At 53.7% G+C, this 23810-nt stretch overlaps 7 protein-coding genes across 7 annotated transcripts in view; 4 read left to right on the top strand and 3 right to left on the bottom strand.

Moving 5' to 3' along the window:
• Window positions 1–2398: 2398 nt before the first annotated feature.
• SODALDRAFT_69157 (hypothetical protein) lies at window positions 2399–8961 on the bottom strand. Its single transcript, XM_028615588.1, has 3 exons — window positions 8812–8961; window positions 5352–8633; window positions 2399–5281 (listed from the first exon to the last, which is right to left on the bottom strand). The coding sequence occupies exons 2-3, from the start codon at window positions 8628–8630 to the stop codon at window positions 2783–2785; spliced, it is 5778 nt and encodes a 1925-aa protein (XP_028463342.1). The 5' UTR covers window positions 8631–8633; window positions 8812–8961; the 3' UTR covers window positions 2399–2782.
• A 2117-nt stretch (window positions 8962–11078) lies between these two features.
• Window positions 11079–12284, bottom strand: SODALDRAFT_363376 (hypothetical protein; the record flags this gene model as incomplete). The annotated part of the gene is made up of 5 exons (XM_028614553.1): window positions 11079–11120; window positions 11202–11351; window positions 11757–11847; window positions 11942–11976; window positions 12072–12284. 5 exons carry the CDS (start codon window positions 12282–12284, stop codon window positions 11079–11081), a joined length of 531 nt encoding a protein of 176 aa, XP_028463341.1.
• Window positions 12285–13698: 1414 nt separating this feature from the next.
• On the top strand, window positions 13699–16446 carry SODALDRAFT_363375 (hypothetical protein; the record flags this gene model as incomplete). Its single annotated transcript, XM_028614552.1, has 4 exons — window positions 13699–13759; window positions 14223–14264; window positions 14298–14485; window positions 14602–16446. The coding sequence occupies 4 exons, from the start codon at window positions 13699–13701 to the stop codon at window positions 16444–16446; spliced, it is 2136 nt and encodes a 711-aa protein (XP_028463340.1).
• Window positions 16447–16663: 217 nt separating this feature from the next.
• SODALDRAFT_69106 (hypothetical protein) lies at window positions 16664–17348 on the top strand. The gene has a single exon (XM_028615587.1). The coding sequence runs from the start codon at window positions 16880–16882 to the stop codon at window positions 17288–17290; it is 411 nt and encodes a 136-aa protein (XP_028463339.1). The 5' UTR covers window positions 16664–16879; the 3' UTR covers window positions 17291–17348.
• Window positions 17349–18804: 1456 nt separating this feature from the next.
• SODALDRAFT_328899 (hypothetical protein) lies at window positions 18805–20494 on the top strand. Its single transcript, XM_028610796.1, has one exon. The coding sequence runs from the start codon at window positions 19076–19078 to the stop codon at window positions 20300–20302; it is 1227 nt and encodes a 408-aa protein (XP_028463338.1). The 5' UTR covers window positions 18805–19075; the 3' UTR covers window positions 20303–20494.
• A 565-nt stretch (window positions 20495–21059) lies between these two features.
• Window positions 21060–21799, top strand: SODALDRAFT_363371 (hypothetical protein; the record flags this gene model as incomplete). Its single annotated transcript, XM_028614551.1, has 2 exons — window positions 21060–21176; window positions 21206–21799. The coding sequence occupies 2 exons, from the start codon at window positions 21060–21062 to the stop codon at window positions 21797–21799; spliced, it is 711 nt and encodes a 236-aa protein (XP_028463337.1).
• Window positions 21800–21829: 30 nt separating this feature from the next.
• The window catches only part of SODALDRAFT_320842 (regulator of nonsense transcripts 1), a gene marked incomplete at both ends in the record, with an annotated part of 3560 nt that continues 1579 nt past the window's right edge, over window positions 21830–23810 (bottom strand). Inside the window, one exon of the mRNA XM_028609567.1 lies at window positions 21830–23762. Coding sequence (XP_028463336.1) covers window positions 21830–23762 — 1933 coding nt within the window. The remainder of the gene's footprint in view (window positions 23763–23810) is intronic.

Below are 23810 nucleotides of genomic sequence, written 5' to 3'. Positions count from 1 at the left end.
GGGGGGGGGGGAGAACATGGTGGGCGTGGCTCTATCCGGAAGTACATGATTTTTAAGATAGACGTCTAAGGTACCTAGTGTAGGTCCCATTAGCATTAGTCACCATCAACAACTTGAATTCTAATCATCACTGAAGCCTCCATTCAGTTGGGGGAAAGATGGAGGCAGCGAGCAACGGACACCAAACATACTACTTCGTACCTTACCTTAGTTACCTTAGGTATATATCGTGGTCACAGCTTGGGCTCTGTACTATCACCGGTTTAAATTGTGCTGGGTCAAACGATAGAGGTACATACTCGACCAGTCAGTCCCAGGGCAGCATAGCTCGACTCTCAAATGCCAACCTATAATTGAGTCGCTGTTTGAATGATCAGACGACTTGGGAACAATTGTTTCATGCCGTATTTCCCTATTCTATACTCCGACGCCGACTTCATACCAAGTTCGGTCCCAAACACCAAGTGCGATGCTTTGGTGAGCAGGCACTCTTCACAGTACCTTGTGATCAGGCTCAAGAGGACCCCGTCCTCTGGGGGAAATTCTACGTGTACACGTACATAAGGTAGGAACTAGCCTTGTTCATCATCCGGCATCGGCCACTCTACAATTGACAACAGGAGTGTAAAACGCCCGCGTGGGGAGTCCCAGCGGAGACGCTGGCATGCTGGATCCAAAGGGCGTGATTGCCCGCATCTATTGCGATTTGGCAATTGTGATGGTTTTTGTCACCTGAATTACCTACCCGAGTTGCAGTTGCGGCGTTACTTACCGGAGCCTTGGGTGGGGGCGAATGGAGTGGCAAGAGTTAACGGGGGTATATCTAGCGGCGACCATCTGATAACGGCCTCTCCTTCAACCCGTTGGTAGTACATATCTACTTCGTACAGTACAGATACTTAATGTCGACGACTTGTTCCGAGTTCCTCACACACGGTCAGGCGATCCGCTTTCTCTTGTAACCAGTCCATCATTCCTTCTAAGATGATATTCCCCTTTAACCCAGGAACGACTGGAAGAAACGACATGGCTCATGCCACACACGTCGTGTGTTTCCACGTCTTCTGTGAGACTGTGAGACCCGTGAATCATGACCTGGCCTGATGAAATAACTGCGTAAGGTAGCTACGTACCGACAAGTCTGGCTCGAAAGCTCAGCCGACTTGACCCGAGGTAATCAACCACAAAATTTCCATCAGGCCATTAGCCTGAGGTCACCTAGGTACCTTAGAAAAGGTATCGTGGTTATTTTCTCGATTTATTTTACACACGTTGGGGAGGGAAAAAGAAAAGAAGAAAAAGAAGAAAAAAAAACCCCCATACCCCCATACCGTACTTCTTATGGGAAACGAACGACAAGGGGAAAGAAAAAAAGAGGCTGGGCGATGACTCTCAGGAAAAGGCCATCTCAGAGAAGATGCCGAAGCTAATCAATGACCAATGCATGCGTCAGTGGTCGTGGAGGTTTTACATACACTTACTTACCTGCATTGTCCCGCCGCGTGCCTGCTACCCGAGGTACATGCCTCTCCTAAGTTATCTTATCGATCTCATCTCTCATCTCCTCATCAACTGCCCAAAGTATTGCTCTGGCCCAGACTCCGACTTCGGCTTCGACGCCCGGACCACGAATGCGGCTTGTCCGCGGGGGACGGACACAAGCGTTTCTCCCATCTCCTTTTATCCACTCTCGTTCATTCGATAGGACGACGAGAGAAAGAGAGGCGATACACTTGGCCAAACATGCAAGAAAGATTGGTTATTTCGGGACAGGGGCTCTCCCCTTCCCGTTCGATCTGATAACTTAACTTATGTACCTCCGAGGGCGTACCCCCAGACCCCGGACCCCAGCCGCCCAGAACCGAACCGCTTTGCATTTCTCCTGTGCCTCTTGGACGATACAACGTCCAGTTGGTCGATGTCGCCTCCGGAAGCAGGGAAAGCACCGGCAATTTTGAAGTCTTTTTTTTTTTTTTTTTCCTTTTTTTCTTTTTCCACGGAGGACTCATGACCATCTGGAAGCCGTCTGTTTAAGATTTTGTCCGTCATCCAGTTCAGGCCCTGCCTGTTGTGACCGGAGGATAGGTAGATATCCTTCTCTGGGTCTCTCACCTCTCGAAGAGACCACCATTCAGGGGGGTGCCAGAACTTGGACCAGAAGCGGCGGCAACGTGGTCTCCGGGGCGGACCAATTAGTTCTTAATTCGTGTTGGATATCGAATTATCGAATAAAACGGTTGTACTTATGAACCACCTCGTTCATACGTGTATTATTGAATCCCACCGGACAAAGCCAATGACTTCGGTCATAAGACATGCGACATGTGGGTAGTGAACCGACGTAGATCCTCCAGCGCCTTTGTCCTTCCTCTGTATGCTGTTACAAACGCTCGCCCTCCCTTGACGTACTCCCGCCTATTTCCACATTCACCTCAGCATAAACAACAAGAAAAACCACTGCCCAAATGAGAGAAATCCCGACTTCCTCAAGTATGCCTGGATCTCAAGAGAAGATGCAGAAAACCAGAAGTCAACTAAATACTGTAAGCGAAAAAGGCTGAACACAAAAAAAAAAGGCTGATAAACCCGGAAGAAAGTTGCAGACGCGGACAGTGTCCAGGAGCTGACTCTGTACGTGAGGGAGAGATGGGGGGAAAGAAAAAAGAAGGGGGGAAGGGGGCGGGGAAAAGGAAAAAGAAAATAAAAGAAGAAAAAAGAACGACAAAGGGAAAGAGTTGATGAACGGTTCTGAACTGGTGTCATCGAGAGCTGGCCGGTCTTGTTACCCCCTGATGACCTCCTGATGAACCAGTCGCAACACCCATGAAGCTTCTGCCACGCTCGCACATTGGAAGCACCATTTCTTGATGGAACCTCCAGCACCACCGGTAGCAGGGACTATGCCCACCTCGCCATTCTCTCCACGTAGCTCTTCCCAGATGCCACAGATGATGCCGCGCGATCCCATGGGCGTAAAGCATCCCGATCCGAGAACAGCATCAAGGACAACGCGCGCCTTCTCCTGTTCCTTTCGCGGCGACGTAGTGACAGTGATGCGCTTCTCCAGGCCGTGGTTGGCGCGTAGCTCCTGACGCCATCCCGGCGGCGGGCGGCGAATCTGCAGTACACAGTTGCCGTAGTCTTCCCACTTTGTCGGCGTCGCGAGCAGGTGCAGCCTGATGCGGATGTTGTCAGAAGACAGAGGCTGCCCGTTTCCACCCGTACGCGCGGAGGAGTACATGCTAACAGACGGCGAGCGAGGGAAAGCCCCGTTGCCGGACGAGGAAGACCCGGACGTGTATAGGCTGTTGCTGCCACTGCCGCCCCCAAATAGAGCTTGTTTGTCGACGGAGGAGCGCGCAATGTTGAACGATAGATTACCGTTGCCCGTCAGCCGCTTGAGGAAGCTCGCGGCGGAGATGCTAGAGGAGGGCGCAACGCTTCCTCCCTCCTGTGACCGGGACGGGGCACGTGTTGAGGCGCGGTAGCTATTCTTGCGACCAAACCAACCACGACGCTGACTGCTGCTATTGTCGTCGCCCCCATTGCCGCCGCCGGGCCTTTCTCCAAACTGCTTGAACCGAGCATCGTTCTCTAGCTGGATGAATTTCTGGTTGTTCAGTCGCGCGTGATGCACGGCCATGTAAAGATCGTAACATTCCGAGCTGGAGGGGCAACGGAAGCGGAAGTTTCCGCCTCCGAGGTTCTTGTGTTGGCAGTGGTCCTGGACGGCCGAGCGAATCTCAAGGTCGACCACGGTGGACTGTCGTAAAAGCACCAACGGCGTTAAGTCAAGCGCAATGAGCGGCTTGAGATGGTCAGACGTGTCCCCCCCAACGCCGGGTTTGGGTTTGTTGGCAAGGAGGACATGGGCCTCTACGATACCCGGGCCAACTACGACAGAGCAGGGATCCGCCGATATCTCCTTCCAAATGCCTTTCTTGTCAGACCAGTAAGATACAGAGGCAATATATTTCGCGTAGCCCTCTGGAGTATTTGCTTTGGGAGCATGGAGGCCGGCTTGGGAGGCCGAGTTGGAAGGAGTCAAGCTGCACTCGGACTCAGGTAACAGGGAGTCTGGGTGGGCCGAGGTCCTTCCAGAATTCGGCCCGGCTTCTTTGATGCTGATCCCGAGCTCAGTTTCGGGGATGCCTGTGCTCTCCAGTTCGTCCTCGGACGATTCGGTTTCGGAGTCCGCTGTCAGTGAGCCGTCCGTTACAGATGAATGATCGGATGGGAGGTATTCATTTTTTAGCGGCGAAGAAGTCCGCCGCTTAATGTGTGGGCTCGGAAGCTCGACAGGGGGTGGTGGTCCCCTGGAGCCTAGGGTGCGGTGGATTGGTGGGGGAGGTGCGCCGTCATCGCGGCAGGGTGTGGTTTTTGATACGGACTTCTCGGGAGACGAAGCATCAACAGATACGCTCTCACGTAGCGATCGCCTTTTCTGTCCATCCTCGTAAAAGTCTTGCGTCGACGTGGCTTCTCTCGTTCGGGTAGGCGATTGTGGTGAAGACGTTGATTGGCTCAAGGGAGAGTTGGTGCCTCGACTGTGGTAGCGACTAGCCTTAGGCGGCTTCGCCGGAGTCGCAGCTCCAGGATCGGGTGAACGTGTCCGTGGCGAAGCAGGACTGGCTTGTTGCAGTCGACCGCCTACTGGAACGACTGCATCTGTGGGGACAGGTGACGATGTTGAGGGCGATGGGTCCATTGACTGGGTCGGAGCCGGGTGTTGAGGCGGCACAGGGGTTGTGGATAGAATATCCAACCAGTCCAACACTTGCTCATCGTCGTCGGTGACAAGGCTGAGGAGTTCGTACCAAGGGTTGCCATTGTGGCTTCCCTGAATCATAATCAACAGCTCGAACTTCGCATCTCCTCGGCGAGCTGAAACGGCCGACCACGGGGCTGGGGGGAATAAGAGCCATGTCCGGCGCCCGTCGCCTGTCTCCCGGATGAGCACGTCTCCTTTGTCATTGGGCTTAGCAGGATTATCCCGGTGGATCAATTCAACCTGACACTCCAATCGTTGTCCGGTAGAGTGGGCCAAGTTGAGCGAGAAGAGGTCTTTGGCATTGACCTGTCTGGTTGAATCGATCTCGACGGATTCAATAGGGGCTAGAGTCCGGAGGTCGCGGGTTCTCGTCGTATCGGTATTCGCCGCGTCTTCATCCGCAAGGCGGGCTGTCTCTTCTTTGTAGCGGCGGCGAGCCTTCTCTTGCAAGATTTCAAAATCTCCGGATAAGGCGAGCGTCTCATACGATGACAACAGAACGTGCACACCCTGATATTGTCAGTTGTGGAACCCCTTTTTTTACGCGAATATTTAAGGGGCTGAGGGTGGAACAGCGTACCTTAGCCCACCTGGTCAACAGCTTGATCCGAAGCAAGGGACGCTTCAGGAGGTGAGCCACGTCGACCCTCTCCCCGTTCTCATTCACAACATCTCCATCCTCGTTGCGCGGAAGGGCGCCGATAAGGGAGTCTTCATCATCCAGGCGACCCGCTGCAGGAAGCAGGTTGACTATTAGGTCCTGGAAGCCCAAACGCCAAGCATCCAAGTAGCTGTCGTATATCGGAACCACCTCCTGCATCCATTTGATGAGCCGGTTCACATCGGAGTGAGGTGCCCTCCTGTGGGCGTTTTTCAGCTTCTCCAACGCAACTCCCATAGTTACCACAGCCTTGGATAAGGAGTCGATCATCTTTTTCGAATAATAAGGCCAGAAGAGAGTCGACGAGACTTGTGCGTCGCCTTGTAGCACCGTTGTCAGTAAGACGGGAATAATGCCATCAACAAGTGTCTTCAGTTCTCTCTGATAGAGATTCTCATCGTCTGCAAATTCCTGGAGAAGGTCATCCACGCCGATCGAGTTCGAGCGAGATCTAGCCCCTCGAAAGCTAGGTCGTGACTTGACTTGCTTGAGCACCTGAGGCACATGATTATCGTCGGGCAGAGAGAGCATGGATACCAAGTCAGAATGCTTTGTCAACCTCCTCTTTAGACCAGAGGTTGATTTTTCGCTCCGCCGCCGCGAGACACCCGACTCCTTCGTAAGGGCGGTGGATTGTGTAACGGTGGTGTCGGAAACATGGGATGTCATGTCGGACTCCTGGGTGCTATAGCCTGCGGCAGAGCCGACGATGGTCGAAAGCTCATGTGTCCCGTTCGTCGGGGGTCGCCTTCGGATTCCCGCCGCATGATCCGTCCTCTCGTCTCGGAGTGTTGATGGGGGGTCGCGGGTCCAGCTCCCACTGGATCCGGAAGAGCTCCAACGATCACGTTGGGTCTCTGAATAATCATCGTCACTGTAGCTGTCGTAAGATGGATCGGGTCTGGTTTCGTAGCTGGGATATCGTTTAGGAGTAAACTTAAGGGCTTCAGACTCGCCCATAAAGGCTTCCTTGAGAACTTCTTTGAATGGCTTTTTGTTCGCAGCCTTGAAAGGAGATGAGGTGGCCCGAGTGGCAGTTCTCCTCTTCAGTCCCGCCGAGGCTGGTGTCTTTACCGGAGTCGCAGTGTCAGTGGATCTGAAAGGAGCCGCTGTAGATTCTGACAAGACTGTCGTCTCTGTTATTTCGGTTATTTCTGTGACACTTTCAACCTCGTCTCTAGCGAGCTCTGTCTTCACAGGAGGCCGAGGCGCCGGGTGCCCCGTCTCCGCCGAGCGCTGCTTGTGGGAGTCAACATCTCGGACTCTCTCACGCTCCCGGGAATTCCTGTTCGAGGCCGCAAGTTCAGGAACGTTCGCCTTTTCGACAAAGGGATCGATGGTACCACTGAGCCAGTTCTCGATACTGGGAGGATTGTTCGCGACCACCGGCTTCGGGGGCTCGACAGCGTCTTGAAGTATTTTTTTGCCCCCTGTTACCACCTTCTTGAAGACGTTAGGGACAGCCCTAAAGCTGGGGTTACGTTGCGCTTTGAAGCGCTTCACGCCCTTCGAACCCGTCGAAAGATCAAGTTCGCTAAAGGCCGAATAGCCAACGGGGATGTCCGCAAGCGACTTGGCGCCAACTGCGCTCGTGAGAATGCTCGAAGATATCTCGGACCTGTCGAAGGCGGTCCTCGCGGCGGACTGATCACTGCTTACGGAAGATTGGTCTTCCGATGCGTCATCGCTATGGGCCTTGTCGTCGTGCGGTTTGGGTCTGCTCGGCCGTCGGTTCTTCTGACGGGACGGTCGGTTCTTTGGCGTGTCAAAACAGAATTCTCTTCCTTCGATCGTCCCATCTCCGTCAGAGTCACCCTCTCCCATAACGATGATTGATTCAGTTTGAGAAGCGCTATGCTCGGTGGCGGGTCCACGCTGACGTGGTTCTTTCTGCTGCGCCGATGCACTCTGGTAGTCAGTTCCGTCGCCGGAAATGACAGTACTTGAACTGCTGGGATCCGGCCGAACCCTGGCATCGGCATTGGAGGAGCGGTGGTCAATGGGCTTCACGCGAATTCCATCGTCATGGGCGGAGCGATGATCGATGGGTTTCACGCGAATGCCATCGTCATTGGCGGATCGGCGATCGATAGGTTTCACGCGAATGCCATCGTCATCTCGCCCTTTACTTCGGCCCCGCTCAACGCGTGTATCTTGATCTGCGAGAGTGTCTCGGACAAGGGATGTTCTGGATGTCGAGACACTACTATCATCTCGAGGAGAATTGACTGGCTTAACCCTGATGCCATCACCCATGTCTTTCGATTTTGTCTTACGGCGCATAGCCGTACGGCTGGGTTCCGGGGTCTCGACCTTGGCTGCCCATTCTTGAACCTTCTTCGAGACGGGCGGATTAACGGCGGTTCGCTGAAGGAAGTCTTTGGGTATGGGCTTGGGGCCGGTGCTCGTATCCTTTTGGTACCTGAGCGGGGATTTGGACGAGTTCGAGTTCGAGTTCGAGTTCTTCTTGTTCTTTTTCGCCATCCAGTTGGTGTCGCTGACAACCCTTTTCGGTGGACCGCGTGAGCGCGGACGTATGGGTGCGGCATCTGAAGGAATATTGGCACTTCCCTCCTTTTCCCCCGTCTCTCCATCCTCGTTCGGCTCGTTTTTCTTGTTCGCCTCCTCCTCATTGCTGCCTTTGTTATTTTGATGAACAATTGGCTTGGCTGGAGGTCTTTTCTTTTGCCTCAGCTTGATCCGCACACGGTCTTCCTCTGTCACACTCTCGATCTCTCCCCGAAAGCTCGCGATATCTGTTGGCTCGCTCGGGGTAGCAGCCGGGTCACCTTGAGATATAGCGGCGGCATTCTTCTTCTGCCATTGCTTCACGCGGTCCCGTACGCCACCAGGCTGTTCAAGCTTCCGGACGGCAGCTTGGCGCATTTCGGTCTTCACGGCATCGAGACTTTGCCGGCGTTGTCGCTGCGCAGCGATGCGCTGGGGTGACGGACGGCCCAAGAGGAAATCGGTCAGCAGCGAGGGGGGTTCGTTTGGCCTCCGACTACTAGATGATCGTTGACGAGCGGCGCTAGCAGTAGGTGCGATTCTGGGTGTAGCCGTCCCGCCGGCCTTGCGGGCGACGGGTGCCGTCGGCGGCTTTTCACCGTCGTTATTCTTGGTAGGATCGGTTTTGCGGGGCGTAGAAGGGGCGGCATCGTCCGGCGTGTCTTGCTCATCGGGAGGTGCGGGGGGCATGATCTGGATGTTTTGGACGTTAGCGGCATGCTGGGAATTTTCCGTATAAGCGAGAGAGAGAGAGACAGATCCTCGGTGATTACGAGGTCAAGACTAAGAAATGGCCCGACATTGTGTGATTCTCCGAGTCTGAACACCCCGCCCTAAAGACCTAGGGACGTGGGACAAAATTCGTACATACCTGCTACTAAGGCAGCTGCATACTGCCGGGGAATGACATATGAGGTTGTCTATGGGAGCAGGGAGGGAGGTCCGAGGGGGAGTTCATGTAGGCGATGATCGAGCGAGGCATTCGTATGCGGCAGGCCTGAGCACTCCCCCTCCTTGCTGGCATGGAATGAGGGAGCAATAGATTTCAGAAGAGGAAGGGGGAAAGTATAAATAAGGAAAGCGACCTCGCTAGGTCCGCCGGTGAAGTTCCCTCTTCTCTCTCCCACCTCAGACCTCGCCTATTCCTGGTTTTTCTTCTGTCTCTTCTTCGGCTTTATCTTCTGCGTCGTGGTGATAGTATCTCCTTCCTTTTTCTAATGCGTGTTTTTTCTGCTATTTCCGTTTCAGAAATAAGTAAGGTGGTAAGAAATATAGGGTAGGTACGGAATCGTCTTGGTGCGAAAGGTTACTTGACCTAGCAACCAAATTGTGTCGTCACCAAACGTTGGCGGTCGCCGGTAAATAATACCTTAAGAGGTGGGGACCTGTCGCCGGGGGGGCAACGGAAACTGGCAAACTTGGCTGCGATCTTACAGTACCTTAGTTACCCGTCGGCCTGGCCAATGATATAGACTGCACGCTCTCTCGAGGACGAATTAGACACCGCCCCGAGGTCAGGTGGGGCTCATACTTACGAAGTACCTAGCTTGGACAGTACCTAGGTAGGTAAGGTAGGTACCTAGATAAGTTCGTATTTCAGGCTTAGGCGTACGGAACAGCTCATCAGTCACAGTACCATTTGATACCTTACGAGAAACACGTAGTACGAAATACTCTATGCCTTACATGTATGAAGTAGTGTATCCGTAAATCTCCAACGTCCTCTGTGAACGACAGCACTCGGGTTACAGTGTTGGCACAATGGTCGGGGCATGATACGTGCGACTTGAAGGTACCTTAGGTATTTATAGATGGCGATACAACTTAGGCACCTGGGTTCACTGGTGCCCGTTTCTTACATAATCGCGTGACTCTTAGCTTGAACTACCAAACCTGAGGGGTCACGAACTGCGAGGTCGCTCTTTATTCGAGCTGAATCAAACCCTGAGGAAATTCGGACGAAACGATTACGACGCGTGAATTACCAACTATCCGTACACGTGTACCTTAGGTAATCTTGACTCCCTATTAGAAGTGTTAATTGCTTTTTTGGTAAGATGTGATCCATAAGTACATTCTCTCCCGTTTATTTTTTTGTCTTCTTTCTCCTTTACTGTTAATAGAGAACTCTACCAAATCGCATCTTGGAAGGCATAAATATCGACTTTGCAAAATAGATATATACAGCTTAGAATTCGGGATCTCCATCAACCACATGATCTCTACATTGACCTTGGACAGTGTGCGGCTGGCCTCTGACGCTCAAATCGGGCAATGATCCGCTGCGCAGGGCTGGTTACTTCATGAACATAATGGGATCTGTCCGACCTTCCACATGATGGCCGGTACGGATACAGCAGTTGATCGGGAAGCCACTACCGCTGCCTTGATTATTTGGCGTTGGATAGGGAGGGACCAGCTAGCTTCATCTCATACGAGCGAGCCGTCTCGATTGCAATACTCAGAGCAGAATCAAAGGAACCACCTAGTCATCTAGGTACCTGAACTGCGGTCTCAGACTGCACCATGTGATATTTGCCCATTCAGAACGCTCACCACCGGATAACATGTTACTAGTTGCGGATCTTACGACTGAATACAACCCAGAACAAGAGATTCCAGGCTAGGAGCCAATAATCCTTGGTCGCCTCGCCGAAAACGAGACACCTTTACCTAAATCTCTTGACTTCATCGCTACCATCTCTGAGGTGCGTTGAATCTGACTTGCAATTAAGGTATACAGAGCGTTATCCAAGGTCATGTGCACATGCCATTTGCCCTTGCCATTATCAGATCGCCGGTCAATACCATCCAAGAGTCCTCACCGAAGCGGACACGCCAAGGCCCAATGCCGGGTTGGGGACGGCCTGGACTGCCGGGCGTCATCCATACCTAAGGTATTCAAATACTCTGTGCAGTGGGTATTGCTTTTTTTAATGATGATGGCGAATCCGGGCCAATCGATTCGAGACGCCCTGGTCCCATAACTTAGGCGTAGTACTCCGTACATATACTGATGTACACGTGTATGGCAAGATGCTAAGCAGTTGTTCCTATTGCTTAATAAGAGTTCAGCGTGTCGGAAATGAGGAGGGACAACGAGGAAGAGGTGGTCTTTTTAGGATGTGGCAAAAATGATCAGTTTTCCTTGCTCCGTTCGGCGAAGGTCCCTGCCTCACCCTATGAGAGAAGGGCACGGAGACGGACTTGCATAAGACTGCATTCCATGGAACGCTATAGCTGCAACCAAGACAGGGTCACCTCCGAGTAATAGGAAAGATACACCAAATCGGCGCTGGCGAGCGAGTCTGGGGGCTTCTCTGCGAATCTCTTCCCGTCAGGGAGAGAAAATGCAACGAGGGAGGGCGACATGGTGGTTTGAAGCCGGACGACCCAGAAACTACCAGAAACCTATGGCGTTTCTTCTCACCGTCTCATATATGACAGTGTTTGCTTTTCTCTCCGTTTTCTGGGGCAGCTCAACTTTTGTTATTCCGAAAGCAAGGCATATAAATAATATATTAAGAAGAATGGATGGTGGGAGCCACCTGGAAGAAAGCACTGCCATATTACCTCACGTATTTACTGCGTACCTACCTAGGTACCTAATAAACGCACTCTTTGTCCGTTGTACGCATATACGGTACGGGAGCACCTACAGTAAAGTTACCCAGACGGTGTACGGTGTATCCGCTTAGGTGTACGGATACGTACCTTACCCTTACCTTAAGGTAAGGTAGGGATAATAAGGTAGACAGTGCTTACAACGTAAGGTACCTACCTCAGGTACCTTAGGGGAGTGCCCGCGTTGTTCACCTGACCCACCTCTGGAATCTCTGTCGGCCAATCCGCAGTTCGACCCTTAAATGTTCGGCCCGTCCGTTCCATTGATACCCAAAAGTCAAATCTAACCCATGTCAGGCATTATTAAACGGAATGGGGTTGGGGTTGGGGGCGGCGGCGTGGAGAGGGAGACAGAGAGAGCGACGCCCAAATGTCACGGGAACCACCAAGCCTCGATGCTGAAGCACGTCCTCTATTTAGACACCCCGATTCAGTCTCGTTAAATTCTTAAAGACTCTCGGAGCATCCATTTTGGCCGGGTATCCGGTGTCGGGACCACCCCATCACAATGTGGTCGAGTGCCGCCTCCTGGTCCGTTTCATGGGCGACGATAAAGAGCTTCTGGGCCCCCATTCGAGGAAGCCGATCCTTGGGGCCGGGGGCCGAACGGGAAGAGGCGAGGTACACAAGGTTCTTCATTTCTCCACAGTTGGGCCTGACTCGTGCCGTGGTTTTTGGACTGTGGACCCAGCGGAACCCGAGCTTGGCCCATTGCCCCATTGTCGACAGAGATATTGTTGTTATACAAAAGAAAGCATTTAATACTTCGTACAAATTGATTACTTTCACAGACAGAAAATGTGTGAGACTTGAGATATGTTAGTTGAGTGTGGAGGGAGCCACAAGCCTACAAAGTATGGACGGAGGAAAAGAGCATTTCTCTCTACCTACCTAAGGTACCTATCTTACTCACGCTTAAATGTGGTACGAAAGATGCCCTTTTACGGCAGCTACGTTGTACATGTACATCTGAATCAACCAGGCGGTTGGCATTTTTAATCGAGTATGATCCCGCCCTATCCAAAGGCACCATTTCCAACCCGGAAGTTCTCTCTTTCTCTTTGTATTCATAGGTTCAATCAGGGTATGTTTAGGTAGGCTTGGGACTTGTTGTATTTTGTACGCTGTACACAATAACGGGACGCATGGATCACCGTCCCGTATCTCTGGGGATTTGTTACCTACCTTACCTGTACCTAGTTTCTTGGAATCCATGGGCACCTTAGTTTGGAAGGCCTAGAAAAACGTGTCTGTCCGGTCTTATCGGGTTCAACCAGCTCCACAGACAAATCCGTCTGACTGTTCTGACTGTGTACCCGTCATTGCCATCTATTCCTGTGCCCCAGATGATTCAGATTCCCTACCTGATAGTCGTGTCGTGTCGTCTACCCCTCCGCCTCGCCTTGAAATTGGTATACATAACACTGCGGTACTCACCATACAACGCACTTCGTACATAATATACCCCTCCCTGTGTATCCGTACCCCTCCACTCCCTGCTTCTCGCCCTCTCTCCCTCCCTGCCAGATCATTTTATCTTGTGGATTGTACTTTAAAGGTGCTGAGAGGAGTATCGCAGCGGAGAACAATTGAAGAATGTATACACGGATGGCAAACACCTTCCCAACATCCCGGTATAGAGTTAGAAATATAAGAAACATTCAACTAGCAGGAACTTGAAACCCGCTAAAAAAGATGATCGGATGAATAAGGTAGACAGGTTGGCTCAAACAGGTGAGTCTTGTCCCTATATTCGCTCTATGCAAAGGCGCAGAATGTTTGACTGTTTTGTCTGTCAACGGCCTAATGACGCATGTCCTGCCTCCCACTTCCCGCCTCACCCCTTCCACCTTCCCGCCCCAAACCTTTCCTTCCCCAAAAGCCGGGCTTCACATTTGATCCCTTACCATATGCGAGATATATTCGTATATTTGTCCCTGCTGTATTACTCCGTACTGTTTGTTGTTTAGACCACAGTCACAAAAAATCATCCCAAGTTAATCCGATCTCTTTCCCGCCCTTTGTTAGATATCCAAGGTTCTTATTACCCATACGCACAGCATAACCGCGCATACGTTATATATACCAGTACCATGTACCCTCCTCCTGGTTATCCATCAGGTGGCAGGAAGGAATGGACCGCAGCTTCTTCCAGCGTACCAAATCGTGGTTCATTAATCACGTAGACATACTTAGTGAGTACTTTATAAAAATCCGAGAAAGAACGATGGACTTTTGATATTGGTTTTCTTTCTCCGTTACTTATTCTGCCCTCCCTTTATAACTTGCTGGTCTGGTGTCTCATCTCTGTTCACTCCTACATACAACCTTCATCTCTCTTCCTTTCTCCTACTCTTTACAATTTTATCCCCTCTCTACTTATTATTTTCTTGCTCTTATTCTTTTTCTTCTTCTTTTCCCTCAATACCCTTCATGTTCCCTATTCGCAACCCAGTAAGACACACACATCATCCAGTATACGTATACTCCCGTAATAGGCATTTGAGCAGCACCGACTAACCGTTACGGAAGGGATACCCCTGTCCAAGCCCAAGGTGATCCCACTGGGCATCCCGGCCTAAGCGACTTGGACGTTAACTGGTGCCAGAAGCCTAATCCGGCCCACCCTGACCCGGCCCCAGTCACTCACTCATCAAGGCAAGCTGCAACACAATTCCTGTCGACGCCCTGCCTCCCCACGTCCATACAGCGAACGCCCACACACACACACAGACGCACACACACACCCCCCCCCCTTCCCTTCGTCCCCTCCACCCTTTGGTCGGACGCACCCTTCCCTCTTGCATCTTTACCGTCACTTCTTTTCCCTCGCACAAAAAGTTACCCGCTCCCACTTTTGTCTCCTGCACAAGTTTTCGTCTTCTGTCTACCCCAACTGCCTGAACCATATTGCGACCATCGTAAGCGTCCGCCTCTTACTGAGGCTTCACCGCCTCTCCCTCCAATATCCACCGCGCCCCCGTTTCGAGAGCACGGGTCAATTCGCCCACTAGCGACACAAAGATTCGACCCATAGATCATGCCGCCTCTGAAACCACCCCGTGTCTCGTACGTCGAAGACACCAACGAAGATACAGGATCGGTCATCGCAGGAACTGAGAGATACGCCGTCTCCGAGGCGCCCAGTCCCATTAGGAAAAGACCCAGCACAGGCAAGTCGCGCAGAGACAGGTCGAGGAGTAGGTCTGGCTCATCCTCACCTCATCACGGCTTCACCGATTCCGACTCCACCGTCCACCCCATAAGCTTGTCGAGAAGAGAACGGGAGGCCAAGATGCGCGCCAGAGGGGAAAGGGAAATGGATCGAGAAAGGGAAAGAGACGGGGAGAGAGAAAGGTACAGGGATGGCGAACGAGCAGAAAGGGACAGGGACAGGGATCGGCCGAGATCTTCCAAGAAACCCTCCGGACGCCCGACGACAAGGTCCTCGAAAACGGCGCCTGTACTGCACTCGCACTCGCACTCTCAGGACCATTACAGAAGGTCGACAAGCATGGGAGACGAATCGTCCTTCTACGGAGTCAGTCCGTCTTCTGCGCCACGACCTCGAGCTCTGACTACGCGGCCTCCCAGCTACTACGGAACGGGTTCCCGTCCACCTCCCTCCAACATGCAGTGGTACCCTCCTCACCAGCCTCCTCCTCCTCATCACCCGCCTCCTCATCACCTGCCGGGTCCTCATCACCTGCCAGGTCCTCATCACCCGCCGCCTCTTCACGCCCCGCCTCATCGCTCTCCAGCGCCCTACGTCCCAACTTCATACCCCCCGCCATCGTATGGCCCGAGTCCAGGACCTCACTACCCGCCGATAGCGCAATCCCCGACACACACGGCCGACTACTTTGGCCCGAGTGCAATGCAGGGCCCTCAGCATCAGCATCTGGCCCAGAGATTCCAGCGGCCATCATCCGCCATGGGCGTCCGATCTACATCCTCCTCGTACGGCTTTGACGACTACGACCACGGGAACGACGCAAGTCTCACCAGGCGGCCTTCCTCGACCAAGAAGAAGCACCGCGATGACGAGGACAGGAGGCGCATGCCTCCGCCCCCACGCCCTGTCACTGCGGCTCCGAGACAGAGCGCCATTAGAGGACCGCCTTCCCACCCACCACCCCCGCCTGTTCAGCGAAGGGAACCCCTTGGGTTTGCTTTCGACGACGGCGACTTCGACGGCGACGAGTCCCTGTACCGAGAGATCCCTGAGCGATCCGCCAGCTACTCTTACGCCTATGGCGAAGGCGCCGTTCTGCCGCGAACTCGGCGCGATTCTGTCTCATACGAAGAAGGCCCCGCGTATCGCATCGAGCCGGCGACGAACTCCCGGCGGCGTCACTCGTACTATGGGGGTAGCGCAGGCAGCGCAGACAGCCTGGACTACGAGGACAAGTTTCGCGCCGCTACTGCATACCAGGACGGTGTTGCTGGCAGCTACACCATGCCCTTGACGGCCGAGATGCTCCGGAAAGCCGGCCAACGCAGCAGCGACAAGAGCAGCCGATCCACCCGAAGCAGCGAGAGTCGTGACGAGAGCGACTATCGCCAGAGCAATACGACCCGTACGACGAGGTCGTCGGCGGGGGACGAGGACATCACGATACGGGTCACAGGGTCTGCGACTCTCAAGCTCGGCGGGGCCGAGATCCAGTGCCAGGATGGCGGTGAGATCAGCATCACACAGCCCGCCAATGGCCGTATCAGCGACAAGGACGACTCGGTGTACAGCGACGACCGGCGGACCCGAATGGACCGGCTGCCCATCCGCACGCGGGCGACGAGCCAAGCCCCCTCCTCCTGGAACCGTGGTCCAGCGGGGTACGACCCTTACGAAAGCTACGGCGGCCGACCCCCTTTCTTCTGAGTAGCCTCCATGACGACGATTAGAACGAAAGTAATGAAAGTTTTGACGAAAGCGCTGCGGGGTTTCATCATGCGACAATTTTACCCTCTTGTTTCTCTTCCCCCCTATTGTTTGTTTCTCTTCTGGTCATTGCAGCGTCTATATTCCGGTCGCCATCGTGGCGATATATTTTGGGTTTATTATTTTCCCTGTATTCCTGTGCTATTAGTGCTCGGAGGTCCATGTCGATACTATTCTGGAGCGCGGGAAATCACGAAAGTTTGAAGAGGTCCCCGAAACCAAACGGCGTGGCAGAGGGGGAAGTGGCCGTTGAGAGAGTGTCTTGTTTCTTGCGTCCGAGAAAGGGCTCGATGCCTTTACTCGGTCAGCTGGACTTTTGGACTTCGGCTTCTTGAGGGGTCAGGGAGCGGCTAAGGGACAACGGCCGGTTTTGATGTCTTCCTACGTTAGACATCTGGTTGCCTTTCCCAACCAAGCCTCAAGACCTCAGCAGCAGCAGATTGTTCTCCACGACACGCTTATCACGCGGCCTATTTTCCACATTCCTCCCTGTTGGATTCGGACCTTCTTTTCTTTTCATATTTTCCCTCGCGGCCTTTCGAATGGAGGCATATGGCTGAGCCAATGCCAGCGATTTTTGTTCTCGCCCTCACGCTGTTCGTATTACATCCGTCCTGAAACTGGATGCAAGAGAGAAATCAACATATCAGATAGACATTTTCTGTGTGGGCGAAAGTCAGGAGGTTCGCGCCTCGGTGGTTTCAGGAGGGAAAGGTCAATCCCAGGATGTTTATTACTTCTTTTCTTCCTCTTATTTTTTGCCCTCTTTTCCTTTGTACCTTGACTATGTCCTCGGTTCACTTCTTCGGGCATCCCTGTTTCTGCGCCCTTTTCCTTTTCCGCCGTGAACCAGGCGAACATGTATGTCTTGTTGTTTACAGCCGCTGTATCTCCCTATACCTAGCTGTGACCACCTACATTTAGAGAATGACCGGCAGGGCACGTTTGGTTGTTCTTCCCCTGCATTCTTTGAGTCCAATACCCCCAGGCAGAAATCTGACTGGCTCTCCTCTGTGACTCGGTATATCTCACACTTGTCCTTTTTGTTTGTCGCGGTTTCTTTCTTTTGTTTTTCTTTTCGTTTTCTTCTCTCTCTCTCTCTTTATCTCTCTTTCCCTTTGACGCTTGATGGAAAGGGAAACTCTTCCTATCACAGTCACTCCGAGGGTTCAGCCCCCGACAGCATCCTAGGGGTAATTGGGCTGTAATTGACACATGAGGGTTTTTGTAACGAGATTCGATGCGACGAATGTTATGAATTGTGTGCCAAGTTGTCATTGTTTATGTTGGCAATAATGATTTTATTCCATGGCTCTCGGCTGTATTCGCTAGTGGACGAGTCGTTATCCGGCCACACTATCAATTAAGGCTCAATTTTGCCTGGCGTGGCGGACTACCTACCGTACCTTGGATATCACGACGCCATGGGACGGGGCGTGATACAAAATAAAGAGACGAGGTCGGTACCTAGGCACGGAGTGTATTACTCCGTGCCTAAGGTACCTGGAGTAAGGTACATAAGGTAGCCAGAGGGTGTACGGACTATCATGCGACGAAGTACTTTGTAATGAATAACTACCTACCCGGGAGGGGGGGTTTATAGGTCAGAGCTCGGACAGAGACTTTTGCTCTGACCAGAGCCAGGACAGAGAAATTTCTGTCGACATGATGTTCTAAGACTGTTGACAGACTGACCAGTTATCGGGCTCTGTCCTATACCCCCCTAAACCCGGGTAGGTACAAAGTGCGTCAGAAACGCCCCACGCTTTAGGTCTTGCGTGTTCCCATGAAGTGAGGAAATGTTTTACGGACGGTCAGATCAATCACAACTCCGTATAAAGTCGAATGAGATGTAATTATACGTTGTAACTACTTCGTACTACGTGTACTTTGTAATTCATCACTGTCGGGCGCTTCCTCCGCCAAGAAGACATGAGCTGTTTCCCGCAAAGGCCCATCCACGGTACGATATCGTGGTGGGATTTGGTTGGTCCCAGCTGGTTGCCAGGGTAGCTCTATAAAATTGTTTACTTTGACGTCATTGGATTTCCCTTCGTCAGGCTCGTTGATGAGCTAAGGTAATCAGGGGTAGTCACAGGTGGGGAATACCGAAGGACGAAGTACCTAACAGAGCTTACAAGCCATGGGTGCTATGGAAGGTACCTAGTGTACGAGTACCAAAGCAGATTGGGTACCTTACCTTTCCTGTTCGAGTCCAACCACCCGGTTTCTTCAGCAACACCGGCCCTTTGTATCAACTCAACCCCACACCTGCTGTTGAGGCCCAGGACCTCTTTCTCGACTCCTACAACGCTATCCCTAAGTCTCTCCTCTCAGTTTTCGCTTACAGAAACGAAAGAAGAGAATTTCCTTCTAATCCCAAGCATCCACTCACCAGAATCTAGAGAATTTAGACAACTTACATTCTCTTGGGTTGTTGATTGGTAACCCCCATCTCGGCACCAGCTAGATTTCTAGCTGAATCAAACACGTTCTCCTGCGGGCCTCAGAGCCGCTGCAACATTCTTCTGCATTCCAGTCAAAGCCAACCCACGTTGGCTACTCAGCTATGGCGCCGGCAGTCTCCGTTCAGTTGACCCAGCGAGCCCGTGTCTTCCTATCCGAACGCTTTCCTTCCCCCTCCGATGTTGCGGGAACAGCCTTCAGTTCCTTCGGTTCGCTGGCCGCGGGGTCCGTCCTGAAGGCCCGTGACGAAGGAGACGACAACGGTGGCCCTCCCCAGCGCCTCGACACTCACGCGGGCGTCGTGGATGCGCATGACATCAACAACGTAGCTGTTTTCGTCGTTTTCGGCCTTATCGGTGCTGCATTTGTCTGCGTCGGCATCTGGTTCTTCTTCTGGGCGAACAACGGCGGCTTTTACTTCAAGGAAGACGATTGGGACGACTACAAATCGACCGTCCTGCGGCGCAAAGGACCCAACGGCACCGTGCTCTCGGGAGCGACGCGGACGACGGATCTGGGCGGGGGAAGCATCTACAAGGACTTCGACGACGCCAAGACCACCGTCACCGACTCGACCGGGCTGAGCGGCATCACGGCGGGGGCGAGCGACATCGCGGCGCGCGAGAAGCGGGAGAAGAAGCGCAGGCGGCGGGAGCGGGAGCGGGAGCGGGAACGCGAGGCCAGCCGCAAGGAGAAGAGGCAGAGCGCCTCCGGAGGAGGAGGACGGCGCGTGGACGAAACGGGCCAGCTCATCGACGAAGAGGCGGAGCGCGAAGCCAAGAAACACCTCCGCAGCTACCGCCACGAAAAGCCCGCCCGCGTCGGCGGTCTCAACAAGGAGTCCGAGGCGAGCGAGTGGGACGGCAGCACGAACCCGGCCGAGTCGACGGTGGTCTCGAGCCTGCTCTCCCACCGCGAGGAGACCCCGACGTCGACTCCGACGAAGAAGCCGGCTGGCGGCGGCATTCGCAAGGTCTACAGCACGGCCGACAGGACCGCGAGCCGGGAAAATGAACGGATCCGCGCCGAGGCACGGCGGCTGCAGGAACGCGGACGCGCGGCTCGTGCGAACCCGCCCCGTGCGAGCTCGTCGCGGCGAGACTTCAGCTTCCAGAGGGGACACAGCACCATCTCCGAGAGCGACGTTGGCTTGGAGCGTGGGAACCGGATCGAGGCGCCCAGTACTGTCCCCAGTTCTGGCTGTGACGAAAGCGACTTGGGCACCCGAAGCTACCATCATAGGCTTCTCGAGGAGGAGGCCAGCGCTGTCGGGAGTGAGTACGCGGAGGAAAAGCGGAGGAACCGGAGACATCGGCGGAATCGGGACTAGGGCGGTCGTTCATTGGCATCTCGTTACATCGGACGTGGTTTTGCTAAACGACATGTCTTTTACTCCAGTAAGGAGTAATCAGGTAAGGTAGTTATCAAGGCAAGAGAAATCAATAAGGTAGTTATATGCTCGCCGTTCCCTCAACGCAGTAGGTACCTTATTTATGTCAAGGCTACTTCGTACAGTCCATTGCCTCTCGATTCGTATGTTCTATCCCACCTCCCTACGGTACGGTACCTAAGGTGGGTAAAGAAAGGTATGAATACTCAGTATCTGCCAAGTGCCCTCATACCTATCCGAACTGATTAGTAAGGTAAGGTACCGTATGGATTATTAGCCCGGGGTTCTGGTGTGGCTGGCTGGCTGTGGCTGTGGCTGTGCCTGACCCCTGGTGTTGGTGATTGGTTGAGAAGTCACCGTTTGGTACTCCGCAGAACTTTAGGCTCTCAGCGCTAATCGAGGCACGCCGAACCGCTTAAATGAACCGAAAGCTAAGGTACGCTAGGTACCTTACCTACGAAGGCTGCCCTGTACCTTTTTTTTTAGGACCTCAGCGTGCACTCATAGAACCATGTTGACGCTTCAGTACGACATTTTGCAAAAAAAAGAGCGACCTGTTAAAAACTACCTAGTCATACCTACCTACCTACCCCTTAGCGGTCCGTAATTCTACTCGGCCGATTCCGGATTGCTGCTAGGCTGTCGGGATTATGACAGCAAATGAAGGCTAGATTGCGCTCGACCGAACGCGACCATCATGTCCAACACCTGGGAAGAGAACCGAGAACCTCCTCACGCACACATCCGCCTGCTAATAACTAACAGGGGCGTGTGCGGGTGGCAGAATGCCAACGAACGGACCAGCCATGGAGGGGTTGGGGAATCGGACAAACTGCATGTCAGTGGGTTGAAAACAGTCGCGAAGATGACCTCCTTCGAGTGGCCAGGAGGGAGCTACCACGGCATCAACACCTCATTCCCCCATTGGCAAACTTCTCAGATGTATCCCCTCAGAACTTTGCTGCCGTGGCGAAGTCGTCAACCCTAGATCTTCATCCCTGCCTCGCCCGCCTGAGCTTCTTTGTGCCCCCGGTGATCAACCCATGCATCACCATCCTCCTCCTTCATAGATCCTATGGCAACTGGGCCGGGAGACAACCCGTCCCTGATCATTGCCGCCCAGCCCTGACAGCCGGCCATGGATTCGTTAGGTCACCGTACCACCCGCTGTGTCTGCGAAACGCGAGTCGAGCCGGTAGCTGTCCCAGCTGCCGAGGTTGCCTTTGTCTGCCCATGGGCCAATTCTCTACAGCGCGTCTTTTGTCTTGTCCGACACAGTCACAGTTGACCATATCTCTCTACCGACAAGTTCCGGGCGTCGAGCCGTGGTGCTGGGGCAGCAGCGAGCTCATGGTCGTCTCTTCTGGCACCACGCGCGAGTCGTGCGCTACTCCTGGCACTCGAGCCCCGGATCCGTCAGAATACGTCGTACGCTAATTCACTCTGCCGTCTAAAGAAAAAGAAACTTCAGTCGAAACCGCCGCCGACCTGGCTGTGGAAAGCGGTGCTAACGCTCTTCTCGTCGTCGTCGTATCGGCGACCGTGACCAAACCCGTTGCCCGGCCCCATGCGGTGGTGACTGCTGCTCGTCGCCGTGACGTATTGCGAGAGCCGATCGCTGCGGCTGTACGACGCCGGCCGCATGCCATGGATGGCATCCTGGAGGCCCGCACCGAGACTGGCGCCCCCCTGGCCGACGCCCTTGGAGCCGATGACACTGGACGTCCCGTCTGTGTATTCCGAATTCGCCACACTCTCGCCGGCGACGCTTTCCGTGCCGCGTCCCCCCCTCCGGTTGCCAGATCGACCGACCGGTACGCCCGGCAGGCCCGGCCACTGCTCCGGTGCGAAGCTCGAGAACATCGCCGGGAACGTCGTGTTGAGGCCAGCTCCGCCAAGGGTCGACCCGTGGATCGACGAGACATCATCCGGAATGTACGACAGCATCGATCCCGTGTCAAAGTCGCGGACCGACCCCGGCGCATTGTAACGCTGATTATGACCATGACCATGACCATGACCATGACCATGACCATGACCATGACCATTATTACCATTGGCATGTCCACCCCCACCAGAGAAGTGGTTCTGGCTGGGCTTCTGGCGATATGGCATTTTGGGCCGGGTAAACTGGAGGAGAGACGTCTGCAGGTTGGTCAACGGTCCCTCCACCAAGCACTTCCGGTCCTTGTAGTGCACCAGGAGGTGGTGCCACAGCTCATGCTTCGACAGCACCTTGGGGTTTCCGATGATGACGAGGCCATACTTGGCTCGCGTCAGAGCTACATTGAGACGCCTCGGGTCTGACAGGAAACCGATGCCCTGGTTGTCGTTGGACCGCACGCAAGACAAGACGATAAAGTCCTTTTCTCGGCCCTGGAACGCATCCACCGACGCCACCTCGACCTCCCTGTAGCTTTCCTTCTTGAACGTGCCCGTGTTCTGCATCGTGCTGACGATGTAGCTTCGCTGGCCTTCGTACGGAGTGATGACGCCGATATCGACAGGCTTGACCCCCGCCTTGAAGAAGCGCGTGACCACCTTCTCGACGTTCGACGCTTCGGTGCGGTTCAGGTACGACGTTCCCGATGCGGAAATCTCCTCGTTGCCCAAGTTCGACCAGAACATCATGGGAGTATCCGCCACCGGCCATGGGAAGTCGACATCGCGACGGAGCCGATTCGCGTGGGTGACGCCGTTCTGGAGGGAGCCGTCGTAGAACATGTTCGAAGGAAACTCGGATAGGCAGGGATGCATGCGGTACTGGATATTCAGCCGAATCGGCTGCAGCCGCAGGTTGACAAGGCGCTCGAAAAGCGACTGGTTCAGGCCCGCTTTTGCCGCCTTCTTGTTCATGATGACCGGTCCGAGCTGCTTGTGGTCGCCGACCAGAACAACCTGCTTACAACCCAGCACGAGTGGGATGATGCATTCCGGCTCGGCCGACTGCGTTGACTCGTCTATCAGGACATTCCGGAACTTCATCTTGGACAGACGCGGATCGCCAGCACCCACGCAGGTGCAGCAAACCACGTCGGCATTATGCAAGATGTCGCGCTCGGCCACTTTGGTCAGCTGCTTGAACTTCTTTTCGTCCTGGCTAGATAGTTCGCCGTACTCGGCTTTGAGCTGCATGAGCTTAACCAGCTCTCCGTTGCTGTCATTCATATGCACTTGTTCGTGGAGGGCTAGGAAGCCGACAGCTGACTCGACATCCTCGCGCGATTTGGCTGTGAGGCGGACAACTTTGAGACCCGTCCGATGAACCCGCTCGCAGAGCTGGTCGACGGCCACGTTCGAGGGTGCACAAACGAGGACCTGACTCCCAGTACTTTTGGCAAGGTGGTAGATGATCGTTGCAGATGTAACAGTTTTGCCTGTGCCGGGGGGACCCTGGATCCTGTTATCGGTCATATGTGTCAGTGGGAAAGCTGGAAGTGAAAGGTTA

Source organism: Sodiomyces alkalinus (assembly GCF_003711515.1).
Source record: "Sodiomyces alkalinus F11 unplaced genomic scaffold SODALscaffold_11, whole genome shotgun sequence".
Taxonomy (NCBI): Eukaryota; Fungi; Ascomycota; class Sordariomycetes; order Glomerellales; family Plectosphaerellaceae; genus Sodiomyces; species Sodiomyces alkalinus.
The sequence above is the reverse complement of the archived record's forward strand: the minus strand, read 5'-3'. Positions and strand labels throughout refer to the sequence as shown.

Excerpts from the sequence above, each read along its gene's own strand:
- SODALDRAFT_328899 (XM_028610796.1), top strand. The coding sequence starts at position 19,076 with ATGGCGCCGGCAGTCTCCGTTCAGTTGACCCAGCGAGCCCGTGTCTTC.
- SODALDRAFT_69157 (XM_028615588.1), bottom strand. The coding sequence starts at position 8,630 with ATGCCCCCCGCACCTCCCGATGAGCAAGACACGCCGGACGATGCCGCC. Across the intron at positions 5,282-5,351 it reads TGTTGACCAGGTGGGCTAAG|GGTGTGCACGTTCTGTTGTC; the intron begins GTACGCTGTTCC and ends TGACAATATCAG.
- SODALDRAFT_69106 (XM_028615587.1), top strand. The coding sequence starts at position 16,880 with ATGTCTTCCTACGTTAGACATCTGGTTGCCTTTCCCAACCAAGCCTCA.